The sequence below is a fragment of the Alternaria dauci genome, chromosome 5, assembly GCF_042100115.1.
Source record: "Alternaria dauci strain A2016 chromosome 5, whole genome shotgun sequence".
NCBI lineage: Eukaryota > Fungi > Ascomycota > Dothideomycetes > Pleosporales > Pleosporaceae > Alternaria > Alternaria dauci.
This window is the reverse complement of record NC_091276.1, coordinates 1,201,987-1,225,208: the sequence shown is the minus strand read 5'-3', so window position 1 is coordinate 1,225,208 and position 23,222 is coordinate 1,201,987. Positions and strand designations below refer to the sequence as shown.

Genomic DNA, 23,222 nt, shown 5'->3' with positions numbered 1-23,222 from the left:
AACGATCAGTTAGAGGGAAAGCAAGATGCGGAAGACGGCGCAAAAACCAATCCGGACAAGTTCTTCGAACAAGATGGCAAAATAAAGGACTCAAAAGGATCGTCAAACGAAGTTATCCTTGAAAAATCAAACAGTGAAGCAAGGTGTTTGGGAAACACACTTTTACCGCGAATCAATACAGTGTCATTCAACAACGTTGGACAAGCGTCTTATCACCAGCACATTCATCATGTTAATATCCTTGGAAAACCGAGTGCTGAGGGAAAGGCCAAGACAGACCAAAAGAACGCCGAAAACAAGGAGGGTATAACAGGAGATTTCGAGTCAGTCGGGGAAGAAAGTGGGACTGTAGACCCCAAAGCCACTAAAGAAGAAACCAACGAGCATAAGAAGGAGACAAATGGAGAGAAGAAAGCCAAAGCTGAAGGAGCAGCTCCGGAGTCGAGGTTGGGGCATAAAACTGAGACTGCCGACGAGAAGGAGACTGCGAAGGTCGATAAGAAAGATTTCCGAGAAATAAACGGGTCTCTGAACGACAAAGACACGAAGTATGCCGACAATTCTAAAGAGACTAGTGCTACGAAAGCCGATAAGGAGGCTAAGAAAGCAGAGAAGACACAGCAGAAGCTTGAATTAAAGGTACAAGTATCAAAGCAGAAGGCAACAAACAAGGAGGAAAAGCAGAAGCAGAAGTCTAATGTGAAGCATGACTCTGCTGCTAGTACCGAGGATGCTGACAAAGAAGATGAGAGGAAACAAAAGCTTGCAGCAAAAGAAGCTATCAAAGAAGAGAAGCGACGGCTAAAGCTGATGGCAAAAGAGACGGCCAAAGAAGAGAAGCTAAAGCACAAGATGGCGGAAAAGGAAGAGAAATCGAAACTCAGAGCTGTAGCCAAAGAGGAGAAGCTCAAACAGAAAGTCGCCGCGAGAGAAGAGCTAAAGATACAGAAGCTTGCAGCCAAGGAAGCTGCTAAAGAAGAGAAACTCAAGCAGAAGACCGCTGCTAAAGAAGAAGCCGCCGAAAGGAAAGAACATGATAAGGAAGAGAAGGTTAAGCAGAAAACTGCTGCTAGAGAAGAAGCCACTGAAAGAAAAGAGCATGAGAAGGAAGAAAGGCTCAAGCAGAAGGAGGTCGCTCACGACCAAGCTGCCTACCAGAAGGAACAAGACAGAGCTCTCAAAGCTCAGCAGAAGGAGAAGGACCAAATTGCAAAGGCACTGGAGAAGGAGAGAAAGCAAGCCGCAAAAGCTGAGCAGAAACAGAGAGACCAGATTGCTAAGGCGCAACAGAAGGAAAAAGATAAGGCAGACGCGCAGCTAAGAAAGCAAGAAGAAAAGATGGCTGTTGCGCGGAGGAAGGAAGAGGAGAAGATTGAAAAACAGAGAGAACGTGAGGCAGAGAAAGTAATGGCGAATCAGAGAAAAGAGGCCGCGAGGAGTGCTCCGAAACCGACTGCGGGTTCGAGATCTCATGCGGTTGCACCAAGAAAGGCTGGTCCTGCGAGGAGGCGGAAGTAGATTCGGAATTGAGATGTTTCGGTAGATAGCAATAAGATATCGTGCTAGCACATGGGATCGTCCGTGATATAATTGCGCCTTGTAGTATGTTCTGAACTTGTTGGTAAAGTAGTCTGTCCCTCTTGTGGTAGTCCAAATAATTCTTACAATGACCTGCTCCCGTTATCAAACCCTCACTCACAGTTTTCCAAACTCTTCTTATACGCCTTCCACAGCTCTTCGACATTCTCCCCACAGCATCCCTTCCACAATTTCTCGCCGTCGTACTTGTCCTCTCTCAATCCCTCATTGATCCTCCTCACAACATCTTTCCCATGCTCCTTCTCCAACCACTCGAGAAAGTATCCCGTCCTCTCGTACCCAGCGTCCCAATCACAATCTGCATGCCTCTTCCAATGCGGCGGCGCGTACCCAGCCTTCAGCCTCACCCAATCTGCCACACCCTCGGTGAGGCCCACGGGTGCAGCGCCTTGTCCATTGTGTTGCCAGCAATGCACCATTTCATGAACTATGACACCCATAATCTCCTCTTTTTGCCGCGACTCGGGTACGTGGGATATGTAGCTTGTGTTTAGATGGATCTCCTTGTGGTCGTCATCGAGATCTCGTCCTGTAGTGTATGCAACGCCGTCCATCTCCCGCAGGATCAGGGTGACGGAGCGCGTGCCAGGTATGCATGACTTGGGTAGGTCGCTGTAGAGATACTTGAGGACGGCGTCGACGGCGTACTCGAGCGCGTTCGACGCGTGGACGAGGCGGAGGAAGGCGCGTGCGCCATCGGACGACAGATCGCGAAGTTCGAGGCGCAAGAGGGGTTTCCGTTGGGGTGTTACTTTCTCGGATAGGATGGGGAGTTGTGTGGTGTGGTCGGCGAGGGTTGTTGCGTTGTCTGCGGAGGTATTGAAAGGGTGCGTTGGGGGTAGCGCGGAGGACTGCGGGGTGGGTGGGCTTGTGTTTGTGGTAGTTGTTGAAGTCATGGTCTGATATTGCTTTGGTGTCTTCATTGGTCACTTGAATGAGAACTGTAAAGTCTTGGACACAGGATTAAGGTCCTGGGACGTTGTTGCCTGAATTTGGTGCTACGTTTTGGTTGCAAGAACATGCATGAGCAATGGAGACGTGCACTCTGTGCTTACGGAACGATAAGATACCGAGCCACGGTTATCTACGATACGGATCTCTTTGTAGGCTTCACCTTTGCTACCACCCCTTTGATACCACCCCTTTGATATTAGTCTTGTGATTCTTCTATTCAGGTTGAATCTAGTCTATGGTCTAGTCATGGTCGTTATAGTTGTAGCCTTGAAGATCCGCAGAATGCGTCCAAGCCGGCTGCATGAACGCTGTCTACCCCTTTGCACAAACATGCTGATTTCATGCACTGTCTCATGAACTCTTGAAAACCTCTGGAAAGACCTTTCGTAGCTCCTGCAAGCTCCTGATTTGGTACTTGCTGGCTGGCTGAGCGGGTGCAGGGTCCTTCTCATCAAGCAGATGCGCCGTCTTCCACCCACGTGCCTCGGCTGCTTTGCAGTTGATGTAAGAGTCGTCTGCGTCAGGCTGTCAGTAAATATGTATAGTGAGAGCTTTCATTCCCACTCACCGACGAAGTAGCACTTCTCGTTTGACTTGATACCCGCCTCCGCCATCGCCTTGTCATACATCTCCACGTGCGGTTTGCAGTAGAACTTGTCCGAGCCGTAGTCGCAGAAAGTTATACCCTCGAAAAGATCGTCAATCTGCAGGAGCTTGACAACACGCTTGCCGTGGTTGATGTAGGCATTGGTGAAGAGCCATAACCGGACCTTGCTCGTGTCGATGTCCTCGATCAACTTGCGCAGTTCTGGATTGGGCTTGATGACATCCTCCAGAGGTAACGCGTCATCGACTTTACTGTTGTACTCTAGCGCATTGACCTTGTGGTGACGAACGAGTCCCTCAATGGCAAGACCGTATTCGCGGTAGTACCGGTAGTGGAGTTCGTTGGCATCTTCCTGCGACAAGCTCAGGTGGGTTTGGAAGAATTGGTCAATCAGCTCAGCCATCATTCGGTGAATCTCAAGGCTCTTGGGGTAGAGACAGTTGTCGATATCGAAGAAGAATACTGGCTTTTCGTTCTCGTCCACTGTGGCGTTGTTGTTTGCTGTTGAGTCATGTTGGCGGTACTCCATGGTCTCGGGAGGCGCTGCTGTGTTGAAAGACATGGCTGCGACTTGGTGGATATAGAAGAGTTTTTTCAAGCGATGGAATGTTCGAATGATCTGAGATGGTCAAGTTATCCAAGTCGTGTTGTCCGAATAGGTGGCGCTGGAAGATTCCAAAGATTGTCTACCTGGTGTAAGCTTCAACCATAATGCTCATCTCGATGCAGATCCAGCATCATACCTTGTCGCAGTGTAGACGAAAACGAAGGGGTTTTTCCAGCGTACTTCTCAAGTAGTTGTGATTGCCTACATTTGCAGCCAGAGAAACCGTGATGAGTACATGAGGATGCCACGAACCCGATTGGGCCTAGCGCCATCGCTGGCGCGTGCATCTGCTGAAAACCAAAACGCGCCGTGGCTCCGACATTCATTACCCACCCGCTGGCGTGCTGCTAACACTCGTTCCCCTTCATCATCTTCCCACCCAGCTCAGTCGCGGGTGCCGCCTGTATTTGTATAATCGCCAGTCTTGCGCTCGCTTGTTGGTGTTTGATACTAAGCTCAGCTTCGCGTCTGTTGTGATGGCCGCACCAGTCGCACCAATGGCGACAGCCGCAGCGCCGTCGTCGCATCTGAACGGTGCCGGCGCAGTGTCTGCAGAGGTGCTTCGCGAGGCCGAGTTCCTCCAGAAGATTTTGCAGATACGCGATCAAGTGCTTGCTAGCAAACACCCGCGTATTCATCTTCCACCCAAAGTAATTGAACAGGTTGCACCGCGTCTTCCGCAGACTGCCTCTAGCAGACCCACGACCAACGGCACACCCAACGGATCTTCATCGCAGCTGTTTCCTCCGCGTCCAGCGTCCTCAACACGGCCTCCCACGTCTCCTGTACCCCCTACACAGCGACCGTACTCAGCCAAGTCTTCCTCTTCGAGCATCGATCCCATCTTGCTCACAAAGTCCGAACACCTGGTCAAGGCGGAGCAGCAGCTCAAGCGGCAGCAGATAGAACGCGCCCTAAAGGACCAGTTCGATAAAAAGGGTCGTGGCAACGATGGAGACGAGCGAGAAGCTCTCATCGATGTTGAGCAGTGTTTGATCAAGGCTCACCAGCTGGTCCCGCCAGTGTCTGGCTTACCGTCTCCGACTAACAACAGCGACGAGGTTGAGTCATTTGACGAGAACTCGTACTACTCTAGCAAGGCGAACAGTTGGTCCTCGGAGGATGTTGATCACGCTGACCACGCCCATGCTGATGCGGCTCCACTGACTTCACAGGCGCAGCCAGCAGCCCAGCATGTCAATGTTCACCCTCGCCCGGCTGAGTCTACTGTAATCGATCTCGACGAAGAGGCCTACGAGCCGGCCGACGACATAGAAATCTATGAGCCCGAGCCTGTACAACTGCATGAGGGTGATGAAGAAGAGGAAGATTACTCTCCACCTCCAGCCGACATCGGGCCAAGCGAGCCTCTGAGGAGTCGGCAGCGCAACCGCCATGGGGGTACGAACGGGTACGATATTAAAGAACTCTCTTACTTTCTCTTTCCGATGTTTTTTCGAGCACGCCGAATCACACAGCTTGGTCTTCACTATACCTGAACTGCCTGTCCATTTAGGTCCAGCTATGATAGTCTGGTAGCGAGCGTTGCCATGTTGTGGCCCACCAGCTCTGCTGCCTTGACGCCAGTCATGGCTGTTCTTCAATTCCTCTACTCACCTCCACATATTCGTCTTGTATCTTCTCAATTACCTTGGTACTAATGTTTTGCAGATCACGCCGTCAAAGCCCGAATGGTCCAGCAGCACCAGTTCAGAACCCTCGCAAGCGGAGAAGAGAAGAAAAGCGTGAGCGTGACGAGAAGAAGCGCCAACAACAGCAACAGGCCAACAAACGTGTTGTCAACTCGCCTGAACCGTACATCAAAGACGAGCCACAGTCGCCTCCTCCCTTCGCCGCGTACCCCGACTCACAGCCCAGTAAGCGGCGTGCGCTGCAGCCTCACCCTGATGAAGTAGAGCTCGTATCCGCACAGAACAGTCCCAGGATACAACCAGTGTATTACCGCGATCCGGAGCCTCTTGCACGAACTTACCGCGAGTACGATGAGCCTTTGTCCCCGACTGTCATACGCACACCACAACGCAAATCTCTACGTGATGAACAAGATCTCAGACGAGTGGCAAGTCTTCAATACGCACGACGACCCTACTCGCCAGGTGGCGGTAATGAGGTGTACGCAGCACCTGAGCCTCGCCAAATTCGCGCAGCATCCCACGCCTTCGTCGATCGTGCCGAGGCACCCATGTACCGAGAGGCGTCGGCTCGCCCGTCAGCTGCACCTCGATACGTACGCGAACGTTCACGATCACCTATCCATGAATACATGCCATCTCAGCAGCTCATGGCTCCACCGCCACGCCGGATTGTCGTGGATCAGTTTGGAAACAAGTACTACGCAGCACCGGTGGATGCGCGAGAGTCGATGGCGCCACCTAGCAGACGAGTGGAGGTTGAGCCATACTATGAGCGCGCTGTAACGCGGGAGCCTACGATGCGTGCACCCGCACGTGCAGAGTTGTATGAAGAGGAAGCTGTTCAGAGGATGCCTCCACCAATTCGGCGCTACGTTGAGGCATCGGAGTCTGAGATGATTGAGAGCCCGTATCGGCAGCGGGAGCCCTCTCGCCGTCCTGTAGAGGTGGAGTACCGGCCTGCGCCACAATATGAAGAGATGGGCCCGCCGCGCGAGTACGCTTCTGCGCGAGCGTACAGTATGCGCCCAGAGGTTGTTCGACGAGAAGTGCCCGAAGGTTACGTTCGTCATGAGAGCATACAACCATCTGCGGTTCGGGCTTCACAGCCTCGATTTCGCGAGGTCAGTGTTATGCAAGAGCCTTTCGATGAGCGTCGCTATGTTGGTGCGCCTCAGGGCAGGCGATATGTCGAGGAAGGGCCTATCGAGGTAGCTTCAGATCCGTTTGTGGAGCCGCGTCGCATATACACGCGCTACTAGAGCGTGGTAGATTTGCGCTGAATTGCTGTAGGATACCCTAATTATTGTGTGTGATGGAGCTGGCAATTAGTGTTGTAGACGAGTTGTAAGAGACTATGTAGCGTTGGACAGCCATTGCTATAGCGGTGTCTCAGTTGCATATGTATTTGGATGCAGTATTCAGTCCCAGTTCCGAAAAGTGCCCCTCGGTGACTCGAATGTCAGTGTCTCAGTGCCACAATACCCGCAAGTAGGGCTCCTCGGCTATGGTGCCGACTAGACCATAAGGTTTTCCATTTTGAGTCTGGTGAGCGGGCACCCGTCATCGCACTGCAGGGGAGACGTAACCGCGCAGTGGGCTCTGACACCAAGAGATGGGCAGATCGCATCCCCACGTAGACGGATGGATCCTGAGAGGGGGGAGGGGAGGGGAGCGCGGACTGCCTCAAGGTTCCAGCCAGAAGGGATGCTCGGGCTATTTGGTCTCACACACAGTGTTTCTTGCGCAACCGCACCTGTTTGACGCGCGTAGGGTAGGCGCGAAGGCGAGGGCTCGAGGTGAGGGCTCGAGGTGAGGCGGGCGGTGAGGTTTATGCTTTGTAGAAATGAGGGTGTGACTGCAAGCCGTCTGGATTTCTATTCTTACTCGGACATGCCATGATGCTGTAATACGGAGCCTGTCTGAGCGTCAGCTATGCTTGTTTGGCGATAGACTGGCAGGGCGCGTCCCGGCCCACACGACGCAGCACAGCACAGCTCAGCTCAACAGGCACTGCAAGCACGCGGACAGCACATGGCACACGGGCAGAAGGAAACAAGCACATGGAGTTGCAATTCCAGGGACCAATCTCGACGGGCGGCGTCTGCGTCTGCGTCTGGGCTGGGCCGGGAGCGAAGGGGTGAATGTCTTCTTTTTGTTGCACCATGGCCATGGTGTTCGTGGCCCACTAGGCCCCGGGGACAGGCCAATGACAGGGCGGCACGGCCTTGCTCGACGCTCGCTCGATAGCTGCTGCCCTCCGGTCTTCCTCGTCCTTCTTCTTTCTCCCACTTCCACCACCTCCCGCCCGCCAACACCGAGGGCGTCGACTCCACCACCATGCACAAACTCTCAAACTTCCCGGCACAGGCCCGCCACGGCTGGGAGAAGATGGCTCCGTCCACGGCCTTTTCCTTCTCGCGGTCCAGCCACGAAATGCCCGTCACAGCTCCCATCAAGCGGCCCTCGACGGCGACGTCACAGCCCCCCGTCATACCGCCCGGCACCCAGGTCAACCTGTCCTTCAACGTGCCCTTCTCCTCCAACCTCGCCGGCCCCGACCCGGACGACATCATGTGGGCAAGCCCGGGGGCAAAGGCGCGCTGGACTCACCCAGAAGGCACCGCCGACGCTACCCCGACACACAAGCTGCCCGTCCACGCCCAGAACGTCGACAACCTGCGGAACCTGTGTCGAGAGGTGAGCGAGCAGACCGACGGCCGCGTCTCGGCCAACGTCACGTCGGCCGAGTCGAAGCCGCTCCCCGGCCTGCAGCGGGGCCCGTTGCGCGCCCTCGTCACCAACGTGTGTCTGTCTGGCGAGCTGGAGCTAGTAAACTCGATGCGCTGCCGCATCCTCAACTCGACGCCCATCTCTCTGGTAGGCTGATGCTGCTGGCACTTTGCCCGTGGAGCACATGCTGACGTCTTGGCACAGCGATCGTCCTTTGTCGACATTGACTCGCAGCTCATCATCGACCCGTCCTCGCAGAATGTAAAGGGTGCCGTCCTGCAGCAGCTCGACATGATCTCAAAGGCCACCAAGGCCGACATCTTCCTGCTGATGCCCAAGCAGCCCGACATTGAGACGGCGAGCTTCCACGGCAACATCGACACAGGCATGGACCCGCGTCTGCGCTGTGCCATCTACGGCGATCTCGAGACCATGGAGCATGCCAAAACGCGTGTGCTGATTATGATCGACCAGATTGTGAGTTCTGCGAGCCCCACTGAATGCCCGCTAGCGTAATGTGCTAATTCGATGCCGTCACAGCTCAAGCGGACCGTCGATACCATGAAGCTCGAGCTGACCATGCATACGCTCATCTGCGGACGTGGGCGCAAGAACATCAAGATGATCGAGTCTGCTACGGGCACGGCCATCTACTTCCCTCCGCCCTTCCCTCGCTTGTTCGGCTACACACCGCCGGGTGCTCAGCGCAGGCCTGACGACCTAGTATACATCACGGGTGAGAACTCGGAGAATATACTGCGCGCCAAGCAACGTCTGCACGATCTTGTCATGTCCACCAAGGTCTTCGTGAAGCCTGTCATGGTCACTGACACCAAGCTTGACGCCATCTTGCTAGAGCGCCTGGACAAGGTGCGCAAGATTATTGAGAACAACGGCTCGTACATCCTACTGCCCCCTCTTGGCGTCCAACGTGGTGTTGTGCGTGTTCAGGGCACTGACGTCTTGCATGTCGAGCGTACTGTGCGCGAACTGATGCAGCTTGTGAGTTTGTCGCATGCATTGAACTCGAATTTACACTAATCACTATCAGGCCGGGCAATTCTACAGCGCCTCCTGGTTCATTACCCACCCTGACCCTACGCAGCGACCACCTACAGCTGCCGATGTTCGCGCTATGCTCTCCGATATCTGTATCAACTCGGGCGCTGAAGTCAGCTTTGAGAAGCTCAACTTCCACATCTACGGATCCGACGATGCCGTCAGAGCTGCACTAATGGTCATCAGCAACATCCCATTCGTGAAGAAGTCGCAGTACAACATGAGCGTCAAGATCGAGCTCGCAAACGAGCACAAAGAATTCGTCAGCGGTAAGAAGAATGGCAAGATCAACAAGATTATGAGCCACAGCAGTGTGCAGATTGTCTTCGATGGCTTCAACGAGTACAACTTCTACATCGTAGTCCGTGGTGCCCAGTACGAGGCAACAAAGAACGGCCTGGACCTTGTCGAGCAGGAGATGCCTGCTTCCATCTCCTTCCATGTTCCTGACCAGTACCATAAGCGTATTATTGGTATCGGCGGTCAGCACATCCAGCGCATCATGAAGAAGTACTCTGTCTTCGTCAAGTTCTCAAACGCTATGGACCGCGGCGGCTTCGGCAAAGAGGAGGACGACATCAAGGTGGATAATGTCATCTGTCGTACTCCTGCCCGCAATGCTCAGAACCTTGACTTGGTCAAACAAGAGATCATGGACATGGTTGAGAAGGCTGATGCTGAGTTCGTCTCTGAAACCATCAACATCAACCGCCTATACCATCGAGAACTTATTGCTCGTTTAGACAAGATCGACGAGCTGGAGAAGAAGTTCAACTGCAAGATCACCTTTCCTAGCACAGAGGAAGCCAGTGACATCGTCACCGTCTCCGGTCCTGAATATCAGGTGCCATTTGCAGTCGATGAGTTCCTGGGCATGGTTCCGGAATCCCACGATCTCGCCTTTCCTTCCACCACTGAACTCAGTGAGTACCTGCGCTCTGCCGAATTCAAGGCCGATGTTCTCGACAAGCTCAAAACCCAGCACGAGGTCGATGCTCAGCTTCAACAAGCGCAGACAGAGACTACCGACGGTAAAGAAGAGCAGATTGAAGCCTTCCATATTGTCTTCACTCGAAACAATGCTGGCGGGTTGAAGGATGCCATCGACTTTCTTCTCAACAACTTAGTCATGCATGGTCTGGACACTAACACGGTCCGTGGAGCTCTCCCACGCCCCAAGTCTGACTCATTCGAAGACTCCTTGCCCTTCTTCGAGTCTAAGCTGCTCCAGCGCGCAGAGCCGGCTGTCGACAGTACCGACTCACCCACCCGCTCTCATTTTGGTGATGATGAGCCTCGCGGTATGCTCGACCGCCTTCGCAAACCAGGTAGCATGTCATCCTTTACGTCCATTTTCAACGGACGCAAGAACACCAACTCACCCGGTTCGCTCTTCAAGCACGCTTCCAGCAACGCTTCGAAGGCGTCCCTTGCCAGTCTTGAATCCACCGGTAGCTATCGCAACCCGTGGAACGACAGTGGCATTAACCTAGCGGACGACGAGCACCACAACAACGGCTGGCCCATGCCAGCACCTCGTTTCGAGTCCAAGTTTCCTTTTGGTTCCTCTTCCGCGACGCCTGGGGATGTGACCCCTAGGTACGACCCGCGGGGCTCCGTGGACAGCGGGCGCCCCAGTACTTCTCATTCTGCATCTGGATACCCGGCCCCTATTGGGCCTCCTCGTTAAGTGATACACCGATCTCGAACCATTTATTTGATACCACTACTGTACCCGGCCTTTAACGACGAATACCCCGCTACGCGTTCATTGTCTCTTGTACGTGTGCGACGACAAAAGAATTATACCCCTCCTACTCTACGGCGAAAATACCCACGTCAAAAACCTGGCCTGGCTGGTTGTTGTTCGCAGTCTTGTTTTCCTATACGCGTCTGTTTTGCTGTTTCTTGTTTATGGCGTTTGTTTGTTGCTCTCTGTCCGAATGATTCCCCAATTACGGCGCAAACAGAAATATATACCAATTTGCTGCTTTTCTTGTGGATTTTGCGTCTTTGTTGTTCCGTTCTTCGTTGTGTGCTCAGCGCTGGGAGTGTGTGATGGGTGGATGCAAGCTGAATACGATGGGACGATGATACCCCCACCTGCCAGCCGTGGTGAGACGGGCACTGGTAGGCCACGAAATGGTGTATGGGTAGAAAACCTGGGTGTTAGAAACCGAGGGGTATGTGTGCGATTAGGTCTTTCTCCTCTCCACTCTTTGATCAATCTGCGGTGGAAGGCGGACAGATGAATACGCAGGGATATACACATGATAGACGAACGAAGAGCACATCTATACCCCATGCCCTTATCCTATCTTGCACGTGCATGTGATGCTTGGTCTGGCAATGATGGCTCGAAGAAATCGTGTCCGAGCGCAGGCTGGTCGCATCGACTCAAGTCTGGAGTTTAGAAATGTTCAGTATATATACCTACCCTACGCTTTCCAAATTGCGAAGCTAACTAATATGCTGCCAAGAATATGATGAAAAACAATCAAGATAGGAAGATGTGTCTGTCAATAAGAACAGAAGTGAACGAGAAGGCTAGGCTTGAAAAGGATACATCAGGTAGGAGACGTGGTAATCTTGCATAGTTGAAGTGTCCTTCTCGACACGTACTGGCAACACTGGGCAGCGTGTTCCAACATAGTAGTACATCTCACGTTTGAATTCAGTTCATGTGGGGAAAAAAAGTCTAACAGCTAGCAACAATGGTTTTCGTGTTCATCTAAGTTACATAGGCGCCATCTGCTCTCTTCAGGCATGTGGGGCACAACGCGCCCTTGATGGGCACGTATGCGCTTTAGCTGTGTGGTTCAATCAACACGTACTCATCGTCGAGCTCTGCAAGATCGTAACGAATCTACCGCTTGGTCTTCTTCTTTGCAGCAACAACCTTAAAGTTGCTCGAGTCAAGAGGCGCCTGTTGTTGTGCCTGGGCAGTGCCGGCGCCACCCTTCTTGGCGACTTCAGACCAACCGCTGCCTGCGGCCTTGTTCTCAGCGGGAGACGCAGTGTTTCGTTCGTCGATGATGCCCTTGTCGGCTAGCTTACGGCGGCGGAGGAACTCTTCGGCGAAATGGCGCGAATCGAGAGTATTGGAGGCGGAATGCACAGATTCAGTGAGGAGCTCAGCGTCAGCCGGAAAGCTAAGAAGAGAAGAGACAAAGTCCTCGGCTGTTAGAGAGTTAGCGTTTAGTACAAAGGATCGCAACGGAGAATACACACCATTAATACCCTTGTTGAGGTCATGACGGAGCTCGTTGACAGCCCACTTTCGGAATTCCTCTTCGGCGTTGAGCTTCCCGGACTGTCCTCCCATCGTTGCACTACGAGTGACAGTAGGCTTCTTGGCCATCGATGGTACTATGGTCGAGCTAGTCGAGCGGACTGCACCGGGTACAGGAGTGGTGGTACCACCTGGTGTCTTTACCTTGCCACTTGCGCCAACAGTGGTCCATGCAGTGCTTCCGGCAGGCATAGCGGCAGCTAGCGTAGGTGTGCTCTTGCTAGCCAAGTCAGCATACCGCTTGCCAGCCGATGGAACTGGACTAGCGGCGCCAAAGGCATTGGCTGCAGCAACAGCCTGTGCAGTAGCACGTTGCTTTCGAGCCTCTTCTTCTTTCTGAATCTGTTGTAGTGTCTTCTTCGAACCGGGTGTTGGCTGTGCGGTGACCTTGGTAGCGGCAGGCTTAGTCCAGACGGAGGCACTGGTCGTGCTGGGGGTGACAGGCGAGGCACCGCTGGCCCAGGTGGAGCTTGAAGGCAAGCCAGGCTGAACTGCGGGTGACTGATTTTGGGCTTGCATCTCCTTTTCAAAGGCTTCACGACGGGCTGCGGCTGCGGCTGCCTCACGCTCTGCAGCTTTCTTGGCTTCCATCTCTTGAATCTCCCTTAGGGAGGGTCCGTGAGATGCGTTGACTGGCTCTTTCGCCCACGGAGCAATGGACACACTAGGGGTATCGGCGGCAGGAGTAGCCGCACCCGAACGAGACTCAGTGTTGAGGTTCTCGGCAACAATAGGCTTCCTTTGAGCAGCTGGAGCAGGAAGTGGAGACTGGGATGGTGGAGGTGGGAACGGGAAGATCGCAGGCTCAACCTTGTTCCATGCAGCTGCTGGCTGAGGAGAGTGCTTAGCAGAAGCAGCCTTCTGAACTTGTTCAGTGAGCGATAGCGTCTCTTGGCCAGCAGATGGTTCCTCGTTCTGATGCTCTGACTGATGGTCCTGTCCCTCATGTTCCTCGGGGGACGCAGGCTCAGATTGTTGCTGCGATGACTGGGCATTTGATGTAGACGGCTTTCCGATGACACCTTCTGGTGGAGGAGCGGCGGTGGATGATTGCTCCATGTCTGTCTGGACTCGCAGGTCTTGGAATTCAGCAAAACGCTCAGCAAAGTTCCGCGCATTTTGCATGTCTTCAGGGCCACCTGGGCGAATCGTGGCGTCATACTCAGCCTGCTCGCGCTTGAGACGAGCGCGATCACCAATGACAGAAGCCATATATTGTGCGTGAGCATCGGAATCCTGTTGTTGTCCAAAAGCAAATGGAGGCTGATTATTGCGTCCCAGGTTCAGACGGTCCATCATAGCAGGCATCTCTTGATCTCTCCTGTTGTTCAGCATGTCCATGCCGGGACCAATTGGACCCAAGCCTGGGACAGGACCGGGACCAACTCTGAAGGTGTTATCTATGAGACCCGGCACAGACGCTCCAGCCGCAGCGCCTTGGGTAGGTGATGGCTGATATCCGCCTGGCGATGTAATGCTGCCGAAGCTTGGTTGACTATGCAGACTGTGCGCGCTGGAATGGTGATTGAGCTGGTTCGGCAGTACTCCCATCTGAACTTGGCGGGCAAGCGCTTGTTGCTGCTGAGCCAGATGCTCTTTCTGGCGAGCCATGAGGTATTGCTCCTCTTGCTTTCTACGCTCGAGGGCATTCTGCTGCTCGGCAGTAAGGGTGGTCCCAAAGCTGGGGAAGCTGTTGGCGAATGGAGGTTGGGCACCCGGAGCAGTGGCAGTGCTGGGACCAGCACCTGCCCAGGAGTTACCTGGCTGAGACGTCGCAGGGCCATGTGGGATGCCGATCTGAGGGACCAAGAAGGGCTCACGAGAGTTGCCAATGCGGCGGATGAGCTGGGCGAGGGGTTCGTAGTCAGGCTCTTCAGCCTTCTTCACCAGCAGCTCAGGCGAGAAGAAGCCAGCTTTGTACCAATCGTGCATCTCCAAACCAGAGAAAGGTCCTTGGACATTACCTGAGGGGTCGCGGTAGATCCACCTCATCCTGTCAGGCATAACCATCATTCGCTGCTGAGGCACCGGAGGCTGGCTGGAGGCTGGACTCCCAACGCCTGGCGTGGATGGCTGTGCAGTCCTTGTCGGGTTGAGTGCAGCCATTGAGAGTGAAGTGGTAGCCATGTTCTGCGACTGTCCGGCCGAACCATGATCATCATGGTGAGCATTGGAGAAGTCTTCGAAAAGATTGCGGTTTGCGCGGAACGGGCTTTCTGTATCACGGGCCGGCGCCTGTCCACCAAAGGCACTCCTTCCAAACGAGCCAGTCATGCTGTGTTGCCGGTCGCCATGCGAGGAGTTGTCGTCAGCATGCGCCCTGTTTGGATCATTGGATCGCATTTGTTCCTGCATGGAGGGCGGGAACAGGGAGCCAAGCCTGCTAGAGCGGCCTACAGTACCATGTCCGAATAGCGAACTGTTGCCCAGGCCAGCCAGAGAGGGCGACTGAGCCTCGCCAACGTTTCCGAAGGCATGGTCAAAGCCCCCAAGGCCACCACGTTCGCGAGTCGGAGTACCCATGGTGTGGTTCCCAGAAGGCCACGCTGCAGAACCCCCTAGACCAGGGAGGCCGCCAAGCCCAGGTAGGGTAGGAAACCCTCGAGCTGGTCCAACACTGGAAGTCTGGCTGCGGTCACTTGCTGCGGTTTCGAATGGCGCAGACACCTTCCCGAGACCCCCAAGCCCACCGAACGCATTGTGGATGCTGGAGTGAACAGACTGGTCGATATGGAAGCTGCTCATGCCAGGGAAGTGTGCATTTTGGTCGCCGGAATCGTCCGAGTCGTCATTATGCTGGTCTCGTGCGTGGTGTGGGCTCTGGTACGGATTCGTGTCCGTCGGGCTCATTGGCTCGTTACCTCGATGGGGTGACTGATCTGTGAAGTTGTTCCTGTTATACATGTCGCGAAGTCCAGTGTCGGCAGTAGTCATCCCAAATGCGGATAATCCAGAATCGTCGCGGTGGTCGGGGCGGTGGGGCGTTGCGAAATTGCCGAAGCCTTGTGGCCGGGGCGGGCTAACGTCTTCGCCGCGCAACGCAGCACTGCCGGTGGGATGGTCGTCTTCGGGGAACGGATCTGTATCGTTGCTCATTGGTCTATTGGCGCGAGTTTCCATCCACGAACTGCCTGTCTTTGAGGGCTCTGCCTCGCTTAGCCTGCCCAAGTTACTCATTGAAGCTTTCTCTTTCGGTCCGTTCCCAAAGTCCTCAATGCTCGGCTTGCCCATCAGCCCTTTGAATCGACTCTCGCCACGTAAACTTCCGTAGCCAGGTTTCTTTTCTGACTGCGGTGCTGCGAAGCTTCCAAAAGCGCCAAAACCACCACCAGGAGTCGCTGACCACGGCGAAGCACCACCACCGCCACCAGGGCTGAAAGGTGCTGTAGTTGCGCGCTTTGCAGAGCCAAAGCCACCAGCACTTTCCGCCGTACCCTTGTCTTTTTCGCGCTCTTCCGCAGTGCGACCACCCTCTACAGGCTCCTTGTAATCTGTCCGACGGCGTACTAGAGCGGGTGGCGGAGTGACAGCACTGCCTTCTTCGCGCGCGAATCGTGAGGTGGCGGGGGACGAGGGGAACGGATACGCTTCGCTAGTGTCGCGACGGCGGGCACCCGGACGCGCGGTTGTGGGCGAGGAAAGACCATATGGGGTGCCTGGACCCTGCGATACCGACGTCTTGCGTAGGGAAAGGCCCTCCTTTGGAGTGCCGTCCTTGTTTTGCGTGGGCGGTTTCAGCGGCGAATTGACAGACGAGTGGAAGACCTAAGCGAGGAAGCGCGCGTTAGTGTATGTTGGGAAGGTGTAGTGGGGTGTGAGCTCCTACTTCTTTCTCCTCGTCAGTCATGCCGGTCAGGCTGAGTGGCAATATGCTACCGTCTCTGTCCCAGCACTGGTCGACCCCGCTCGGCGCCTCCCTCTCTCTGCCATGGTCGTCCTTGCGGCCCCAAGAAGCGCTCGAAGCACCATTTGTAGCGTGAGGCTCCCATCCTCCCATGTACAAATCGCACAGTCCGTCGTTGAGGTCGCTAGACGCTTGCTGTATCCGGAACAGCTGCGTCAGTTGGTCCCGCGAATAGCGACCCTCGAATGAGCTGCCATTGCGACCAGGCTGTGCGTGGGGAGGGACATATACGCCCGAGTTTGTCGACGGGTTCTGTGGCGCGGCAGGGTCCCGTGTGGAGGAGGAGTGGTTCGTCGAGCCGGAGAGGCTGGTCGCGTGTGAGGGTCGGCGGAATGTTTGCGTAGCACCGTTGGTGCGTCGAGCCCTGTTCTGCGGGTAAGCGTCGGGGGGGAAGAGAGTCATGGCGGTAGCGAGTGCTGCGATGAATAGGACAATAAAATAGCAAGTGCTGTGCGGATAGCGACCAGGGGATAATCATGTGCCGGGTGTAGCTCGACAGTGGTGCATACATGGGGCGCAGCCAAGGGACGACTTACCAGTCAGCGCCGGAGTCTGGACGCGCTGGATTGGCATTGTTTCCTGCGGCTGCCGAAGCAAAAGAAGTAGGAGCCATTGTGTGGTGGTGTGGGTGCGGATGCGGATGCGGAAGTGGCTACGAGACGAAAGCGTGTGGTGTCGAGGCCAAAAGATTTAGTGTGGGGATTGTGGCAGGCGAGTGGTGGAGGCAGGTGCAGTCGAGATGATGTCAGGCTTGCAGCGATTTCGTCCTGGGAAGATGCGAGGGGAAGTGGCACAGTTGGTCGTGGGAGACTTTGGTGGGAGATGCAGTCGTATTGCGGCGACAGAAGAAGAGCTTCCACCATGGCTGGACATTTGAGGTTGGCTGGAGCCGAGATGGATGCACGTGACTTTGGCCGCATTCCGGGCGACTTTTTTCTTCAACGTTCCCGCCACACCAATTGGAAACGACGCGTCCTGCGTCAACGCGTCGCGCCTGCCCATTCCAGCTGGAAATTAAGTAATGACGTCCTATTCGGCCGTGGCGTCCTTGGAACCACCCCCTCAGCGTGCCGTCGTTTGTCCTCGAGCTTCCCGCTCTCTCCGCCGTACCACCCAGAAGGCACCAACGACTCCACCCGTGTCCCCTTTGTGAACAAGGGGAAGGTGCAATGTGTCGTCTACGCTCCGTCGCGGCCTTCCTCCGAGCAACACCCAGCTCGGCCCATGCAGCTAGCCACAGCGACTTATGCTTCCAATATCTGCTGTTCATCCTGTCAAGCATCGTCTGGTGCCCTGGACCCTTCGCTCGGTATCCTTCTTCCATCACCGTCTTCCCGCTAGTCTGTTCACCCCTGTGTGGACCCTGCACTTGCTTTCATCCATCTCGTTATGCTGGCAGACTTTATCCAGTGAGACTACATGGCTGCAGTCGTATGGTTTGCTCTTGCTCACTAGATCAAATGTTTGCTCCATCTCACTCGTGTATCACAGTGATACCATAATGCCAATCACTGCCTGCCTTGTGTCATACAGGCCTACCACAGCCCAAGAACCGCCTTGCCAGCGATGGCTACCGTGCTGGCTCCGCCTACGCCTCCGGTGACTGCATCGACTCGGGTTGCCTCCAACCATTCATAGACGATCAACCCGCAACTGTCTTAGACACTTTCGTCCACCTAGTGGCATGTTCGCGTCCCTACAAAGTCAACTATGCAGCACCTCTATGTGTTGAAATCTCCTTCGTCCTCTCTGTAACACAAAGGGTGTCAAACAACATACACCACATTCCCACAACTCGATTACTCCCACCGATTCGAAACATCACTCAAAACCATCTTTTCACTTAGTGAACACCCAGATTTGGAATTGCCATGCCGTGTTTGATGAGCTTCCCCGCTCCCGGTTTCCGTCCGAACCAACGCTACGACGAATCCTATACTAGCGATAGCGACAGTTTTGAACGACACACTAGGGATCAAAGGAGAATGTTCATCGAGCTCCAAAGACAAGCATACATGTACAGACTGCATAACCAGCAATCATCGCCTGGGGCCATGGGAGGGTCTCAATCAGCCTTTTCGAATCGTGGCAGACTGAGTCCTATGATGCAAAGCCACCGGCAGTTTGGTGTCTCCTCACCTCTGGGTATGAACACGGGTGGCGGCGGGTTAGGTGGCATGGGTGGTATGGGCTTCGGAATGGGTTTTGGCATAGGGTCAGGTATGAGAGTGGACGTGGGAATGGGTAGAGGCAGAAGCACAGCGCATTCAGATCGTTTTCCTTTCTTGGGAGGTTTGCGGATGGGCCATGGACAGTGGTCGCCATTCAGTCTCGGCCAATCACGCCAATCACACCCAATATCTACCAATCACCATCGCCAGAACGACCAGTCATCATGGCCTCAAATCCGCCGTGCCCCCTTCTCGACGAGTTTCTTTGACGACAATGAGAACGATGAGAGCGATTACGATACCTCCACGACATACAACTACCCGAGACGGAGGAGAGGGAGCACCCGACAGCTTGGACGATCATCGTACCAAGCTCGACCTAGGCCAGGTTGGATGCATAATTACAACGATCGCTACGAGTATGACGACGAGGATGATGATGATGACGACGATGATGCAGAAGAAGAAGACGAAGAAAGTGATTTTGAAGAATATTACCCAGTGCGTCGACGACGCCCAAGGTATTAGCTAGTCCTTGCGAGCCTTGCTCTACCGCTGCTTGGGATCTTCCTCATTCCCCAAGATAATTGAATTGCATGGTATGGTCTCACGTTGGAGCGAATAGATTGTACCACAAAATGCTTGTCAGACTGTCGCAAATGCTATATGCAGTCGCTACGCTACAGATCTGGCGCACTAGTTGCAGTTGTCGCTTCAATGCATCGCCGTCCACTGACAATGTGGAATCCCGCCACTGTGCCAGTCAGCAAAGACAGAAATCGAAACTGTTTGCTCAGACGCGAAGGGAAGTACAAGGCACGCCCACTGATGACCAGAACTGTTCCACGCGCGTGCCACTAATCTATCATAAACGGAACGCCTGGTCCCGAAGGTTTGCCAGCTTTCTCTGCAGCAAACGTGCCCTATCAGGGTGAAGGTGTGTAGGGTTTGCGCAACGTACGACGGATGACTGTTTGAAACTATCGATTGCGCCCGGCTTCACTGAACATGCATGGCATTTGACTCCGAGGCCAATCAGACGCCTGGTATCTCCAGAGATGCGCACCCTTCTATTCCATGGCTATGGTAGCTTCAATAGACGAACGAAAGAGACGGAGATCTTGAGGAAATCGCACTCAGCCGCAATAAAGAAATATGGAAGCAGAATGCCTGAGAGGTCATTATGCTTGAAGCGCTCGGTTTCCACTGTAATATCCTTATGTCAGCATCACACAAATCTCACCATCATTCCAGGGTGCACTGTCTCCATCAAGCTTTAAGAGACCATCCCCGAATGATTTTGGTCTTGGATCTTCATATTAGAGGGTCTGCTCAGTATCCTCGTCTCAATGACGGCGTACTGGTGCATATACGACTACCCGGCAACGGCCCGTTTCCTCACCCCGAAAGAGCGCACAGAGGTTGAACGCCGCCTGCAACAAGACCACGGTCACCTTTCCAACGACTTCGATCTGAAGTATGTCTACCAGGCCCTCACCGACTGGAAGATCTACATCTTCATACTTATATGCATAGCGGGATTCTGTCCCATCTACTCCTTTGCCCTGTTCCTCCCCACAATCATCAAAAACATGGGTTATACTGCCAACGACGCACAGCTCATGTCCGTTCCGCCTTATGTCTGCGCATGTTTCTTCACCATCGTCGCGAGCTGGTACGCTGATCGGGTAAAGAAGCGTGGCATCTTTCTCATGGGGTTCCAAGTCGTGGCTATCGCGGGCTTCGCCATGCTTGCCGCGACTGGCCAGCCCAGTGTCCAATATGCTGGCACGGTGCTTGCGGCTATTGGAATTTATCCCCAGATTCCGCTGGGCATGGCATGGAATAGCGGAAATATTGGAGGTAGCTTGAAGCGTGGGACAGGCATTGCCATGCAAGTGATGGGCGGAAACTGTGGCGGCATTATCGCGAGTTATGTTTATCTATCGCGCGAAGGGCCCAGGTTTATTATTGGACACAGTATTCTGATTGGGGTTGTTAGGTGAGTCATCGAAAAGACTGGATCGGTTAGAGCTGGCGTGCTGACATCTTGTAGTATGGCTTTCTTCCTGACATTCTTCATGTCAACGTGGTGCCGAATGGAAAACGCGAGACGCGACAAGATTGCACTAGAAGGCGGGGCTCGGGAACTGACCGAGGAGCAGAAGTTGCTGGAGCGGGAGCTAGCCGACAATGTGCCGTGGTTTCGATACACTACATAGAGTGGGGCTGGTTGTTTACAGGAGGTACTTTTTATACTTTATGCGGCTGTTAGCTTAAGCCTGACTTGGAGTATCCTGTGGGTACCTAGCCCATGCGGGTCATGAAATCATTATGCCATTAAGAATATAGAGGTTCAAATAACACCAAACCAGAGCCTACGTTTAAACCATCCTGGTCGGCTGTGTAGGTGCCATAGCCCACTCCGGAGACTCCTCGTCGTATCTCCTCTCCATGGGCCTGCTGACCTGCGTTGGTTGCACAGTCGACCATGCTGCAGGCTCCCCATCGTACCGTGAATCAAACGTCCGTTCGACATTCGGCACCAGCTCCACAGCCTCTGCTTTCTTTACTCTTCGCAACTCTTGCTCTTCCAGAAGCGTCTTCTTCACTGTGCGCATCTTTATGTAAATCCAGACACCCATGGCAATGGTGATGACAAAGATAGCGCCGAACATGACCGTCTTGATCATATCGTCGTTGCTATCTTGTAGGAGCAACACACCCAGGTAAACAAGGAAGATCTGTTTGGGTAGGGAAAGGAAAGTAGCGACGACGAAATGCCAGAACTTGACGTCGCAGGTTGAGAAAACGGCGGTGGAGAAATGCGCTGGGATGGCGGAGAGGCGAATGACAAGCACGATGAAGAAACCGCCGTCACGAGTCAGACGTGCCATGGCGCCGTAGTTCAAGTTGGTACGCTCCAATTTAAGAGCCTTGGAGCGGAAAGCGTATTTGAAGGCGTACCATGTGCCAACTGGGGTGAATGTTAGTATAGAATGCATGTGATATTGTGAGCTTCGTGGGGCTTGCCTTCGCCGATAAATGTGCCCGCAGCAACAATCGCGAATCCGATCCATAGGCCATAGACAACACCGCACAACAATGCGATGACTTCGTGACCGAACAAAGGAGGGAAAGAAATAACGATCAGGATAGCAATGGGAATCAGCCATCCTGCCGGTAAGTCACGCACTTTCTCGGACCACGGCCGTAATTTCTGCGAAGACGCCGTTAGCCACGTGTTCTTCGACACCGAAGCAAAACAGGGTAGAATTTACCTCAACAACTTCGTCGTGTTTTATCGTGATGATGACAGTCAGGATACCAATGACGATGAACAATATGTGCCATGCTGGTAGCCAAGTCAGACATGAAAGCTCTTTTTGTTTTAAGGGCAGCTTGCGGTCTTACGGATGTACTTGGGGGCGAGGAAGAACCTCTTCCAATCGAATTTTTGGTACTCTGTTTCCTCTGGGGGGCCTTGAGGCTTCTTTTTCTTAGGCGCGCCGTCCATCATACCCGACATCTCAATGTCGTTTTCGCGTTTGCGGAACCACATGGTGGGTACTGCGAGTGTACTGCCCTATTCCCGTGGGGGCTTTGCCGTGTTAAGAAACCAGGTCCGGGGGGGTGACTGGGCGTCCGGGGTCAATGCACAAAACGAATGTGAGCGTTGTGAGGATCCGTTATCACTATCTCTCAACGACGTAAGGGACGCAAGTTGTGAGAAGGAACGCTGGGCAAAAGTAGGCTGGCGGTGCGCGGTGATGGTGGCGCGCAGCTGCAGGTGAATAGGGGAGTCAAGTATCAAGCTTCGAGTCCCTGAAACCGGCATAGCCACATCCGCGTAATTGAGCGTGGGCCAATGGCGACGCGCCGCAATGTTGCTATGTGAGACACTGGCGCGGGAGATCGGCGCTTGTACTGGCGCGAGTCCTAAAACCATTCACCAGTTTCGCCTTACTTGCGCATCGTTTGCCATGGATCTGCGCGCGAGATCTCAAGCCCTTGGAATCGTCTTGATGCGTCGCCGTTGCAAGTCCGATACCCGAAGCGCTCGGCAGATCTCAGTACGGCAGCTTGCTTGACATGGCTTCCCGCATAAAGCGGGCGGTGCAGGCATGCGCCTCGGCCATCATCTGCGCCCTTCCCCGTGTTCGTCTGATGTCAGCTCAGATGAAAGGAGAGGGTGGTCGTATTTTGGTAGCGCTGCTGATCGCTATACGACCCCAATGTGGTTGACCGTTGGACAATGTGGAGACGGTGCGTCATTGTATCATGTCACTCTGCGCTCACGATTGACAGAAGCATGCTTCTTGATGCATTTTCAACGCAGATGAATACAAGACAAGCGTGCACGATGTACTGAGCGTGTATAACAGAACCGATGGTCATCGCATCGGAGACAGACATGGTCATAGCTGCTTAGTCAACAAGCTTCAAATCTGCGTGGTTTCGCCGATACGTTCTTATTCTATCCAGGTACTTTCCGAGATTCCAAATCATCCCCACAGTTCAAACTCCAAACTCCAAACTCCAAACTCCAAACTCCATCACCATACGATATGCAAACGCCACTAGCGCAAACAGAAGGCGTATATTCATCTGTTCTCGTCCCTCTCGTGATCCTCACGTTCTTTG

General features: G+C 53.9%; 7 protein-coding genes across 7 annotated transcripts; 3 read left to right on the top strand and 4 right to left on the bottom strand.

Moving 5' to 3' along the window:
• Window positions 1-1,582: 1,582 nt before the first annotated feature.
• On the bottom strand, window positions 1,583-2,595 carry ACET3X_005897 (uncharacterized protein). Its single transcript, XM_069452049.1, has one exon. The coding sequence runs from the start codon at window positions 2,520-2,522 to the stop codon at window positions 1,692-1,694; it is 831 nt and encodes a 276-aa protein (XP_069306257.1). The 5' UTR covers window positions 2,523-2,595; the 3' UTR covers window positions 1,583-1,691.
• A 309-nt stretch (window positions 2,596-2,904) lies between these two features.
• Window positions 2,905-3,722, bottom strand: ACET3X_005896 (uncharacterized protein; the record flags this gene model as incomplete). The annotated part of the gene is made up of 2 exons (XM_069452048.1): window positions 2,905-3,068; window positions 3,122-3,722. 2 exons carry the CDS (start codon window positions 3,720-3,722, stop codon window positions 2,905-2,907), a joined length of 765 nt encoding a protein of 254 aa, XP_069306256.1.
• A 378-nt stretch (window positions 3,723-4,100) lies between these two features.
• Window positions 4,101-7,284, top strand: ACET3X_005895 (uncharacterized protein). Its single transcript, XM_069452047.1, has 2 exons — window positions 4,101-5,178; window positions 5,439-7,284. Exons 1-2 carry the CDS (start codon window positions 4,244-4,246, stop codon window positions 6,679-6,681), a joined length of 2,178 nt encoding a protein of 725 aa, XP_069306255.1. The 5' UTR covers window positions 4,101-4,243; the 3' UTR covers window positions 6,682-7,284.
• A 432-nt stretch (window positions 7,285-7,716) lies between these two features.
• Window positions 7,717-11,515, top strand: ACET3X_005894 (uncharacterized protein). Its single transcript, XM_069452046.1, has 4 exons — window positions 7,717-8,299; window positions 8,357-8,629; window positions 8,693-9,154; window positions 9,204-11,515. Exons 1-4 carry the CDS (start codon window positions 7,760-7,762, stop codon window positions 10,899-10,901), a joined length of 2,973 nt encoding a protein of 990 aa, XP_069306254.1. The 5' UTR covers window positions 7,717-7,759; the 3' UTR covers window positions 10,902-11,515.
• A 562-nt stretch (window positions 11,516-12,077) lies between these two features.
• On the bottom strand, window positions 12,078-17,020 carry ACET3X_005893 (uncharacterized protein; the record flags this gene model as incomplete). Its single annotated transcript, XM_069452045.1, has 4 exons — window positions 12,078-12,391; window positions 12,443-16,268; window positions 16,330-16,771; window positions 16,944-17,020. 4 exons carry the CDS (start codon window positions 17,018-17,020, stop codon window positions 12,078-12,080), a joined length of 4,659 nt encoding a protein of 1,552 aa, XP_069306253.1.
• Window positions 17,021-19,927: 2,907 nt separating this feature from the next.
• On the top strand, window positions 19,928-20,800 carry ACET3X_005892 (uncharacterized protein; the record flags this gene model as incomplete). Its single annotated transcript, XM_069452044.1, has 2 exons — window positions 19,928-20,580; window positions 20,635-20,800. 2 exons carry the CDS (start codon window positions 19,928-19,930, stop codon window positions 20,798-20,800), a joined length of 819 nt encoding a protein of 272 aa, XP_069306252.1.
• Window positions 20,801-20,962: 162 nt separating this feature from the next.
• On the bottom strand, window positions 20,963-22,140 carry ACET3X_005891 (uncharacterized protein; the record flags this gene model as incomplete). The annotated part of the gene is made up of 4 exons (XM_069452043.1): window positions 20,963-21,555; window positions 21,612-21,798; window positions 21,860-21,933; window positions 21,993-22,140. The coding sequence occupies 4 exons, from the start codon at window positions 22,138-22,140 to the stop codon at window positions 20,963-20,965; spliced, it is 1,002 nt and encodes a 333-aa protein (XP_069306251.1).
• Window positions 22,141-23,222: the final 1,082 nt, after the last annotated feature.

What these genes read in the sequence shown, in the direction of transcription:
- ACET3X_005897 (XM_069452049.1), bottom strand. Translation starts at nt 2,522, where the DNA reads ATGAAGACACCAAAGCAATATCAGACCATGACTTCAACAACTACCACA.
- ACET3X_005895 (XM_069452047.1), top strand. Translation starts at nt 4,244, where the DNA reads ATGGCCGCACCAGTCGCACCAATGGCGACAGCCGCAGCGCCGTCGTCG. An exon ending in CGCCATGGGGGTACGAACGG is followed by an intron (nt 5,179 to 5,438) that starts GTACGATATTAA and finishes AATGTTTTGCAG; the next exon opens with ATCACGCCGTCAAAGCCCGA.
- ACET3X_005894 (XM_069452046.1), top strand. Translation starts at nt 7,760, where the DNA reads ATGCACAAACTCTCAAACTTCCCGGCACAGGCCCGCCACGGCTGGGAG. An exon ending in ACTCGACGCCCATCTCTCTG is followed by an intron (nt 8,300 to 8,356) that starts GTAGGCTGATGC and finishes GTCTTGGCACAG; the next exon opens with CGATCGTCCTTTGTCGACAT. An exon ending in TGCGCGAACTGATGCAGCTT is followed by an intron (nt 9,155 to 9,203) that starts GTGAGTTTGTCG and finishes AATCACTATCAG; the next exon opens with GCCGGGCAATTCTACAGCGC.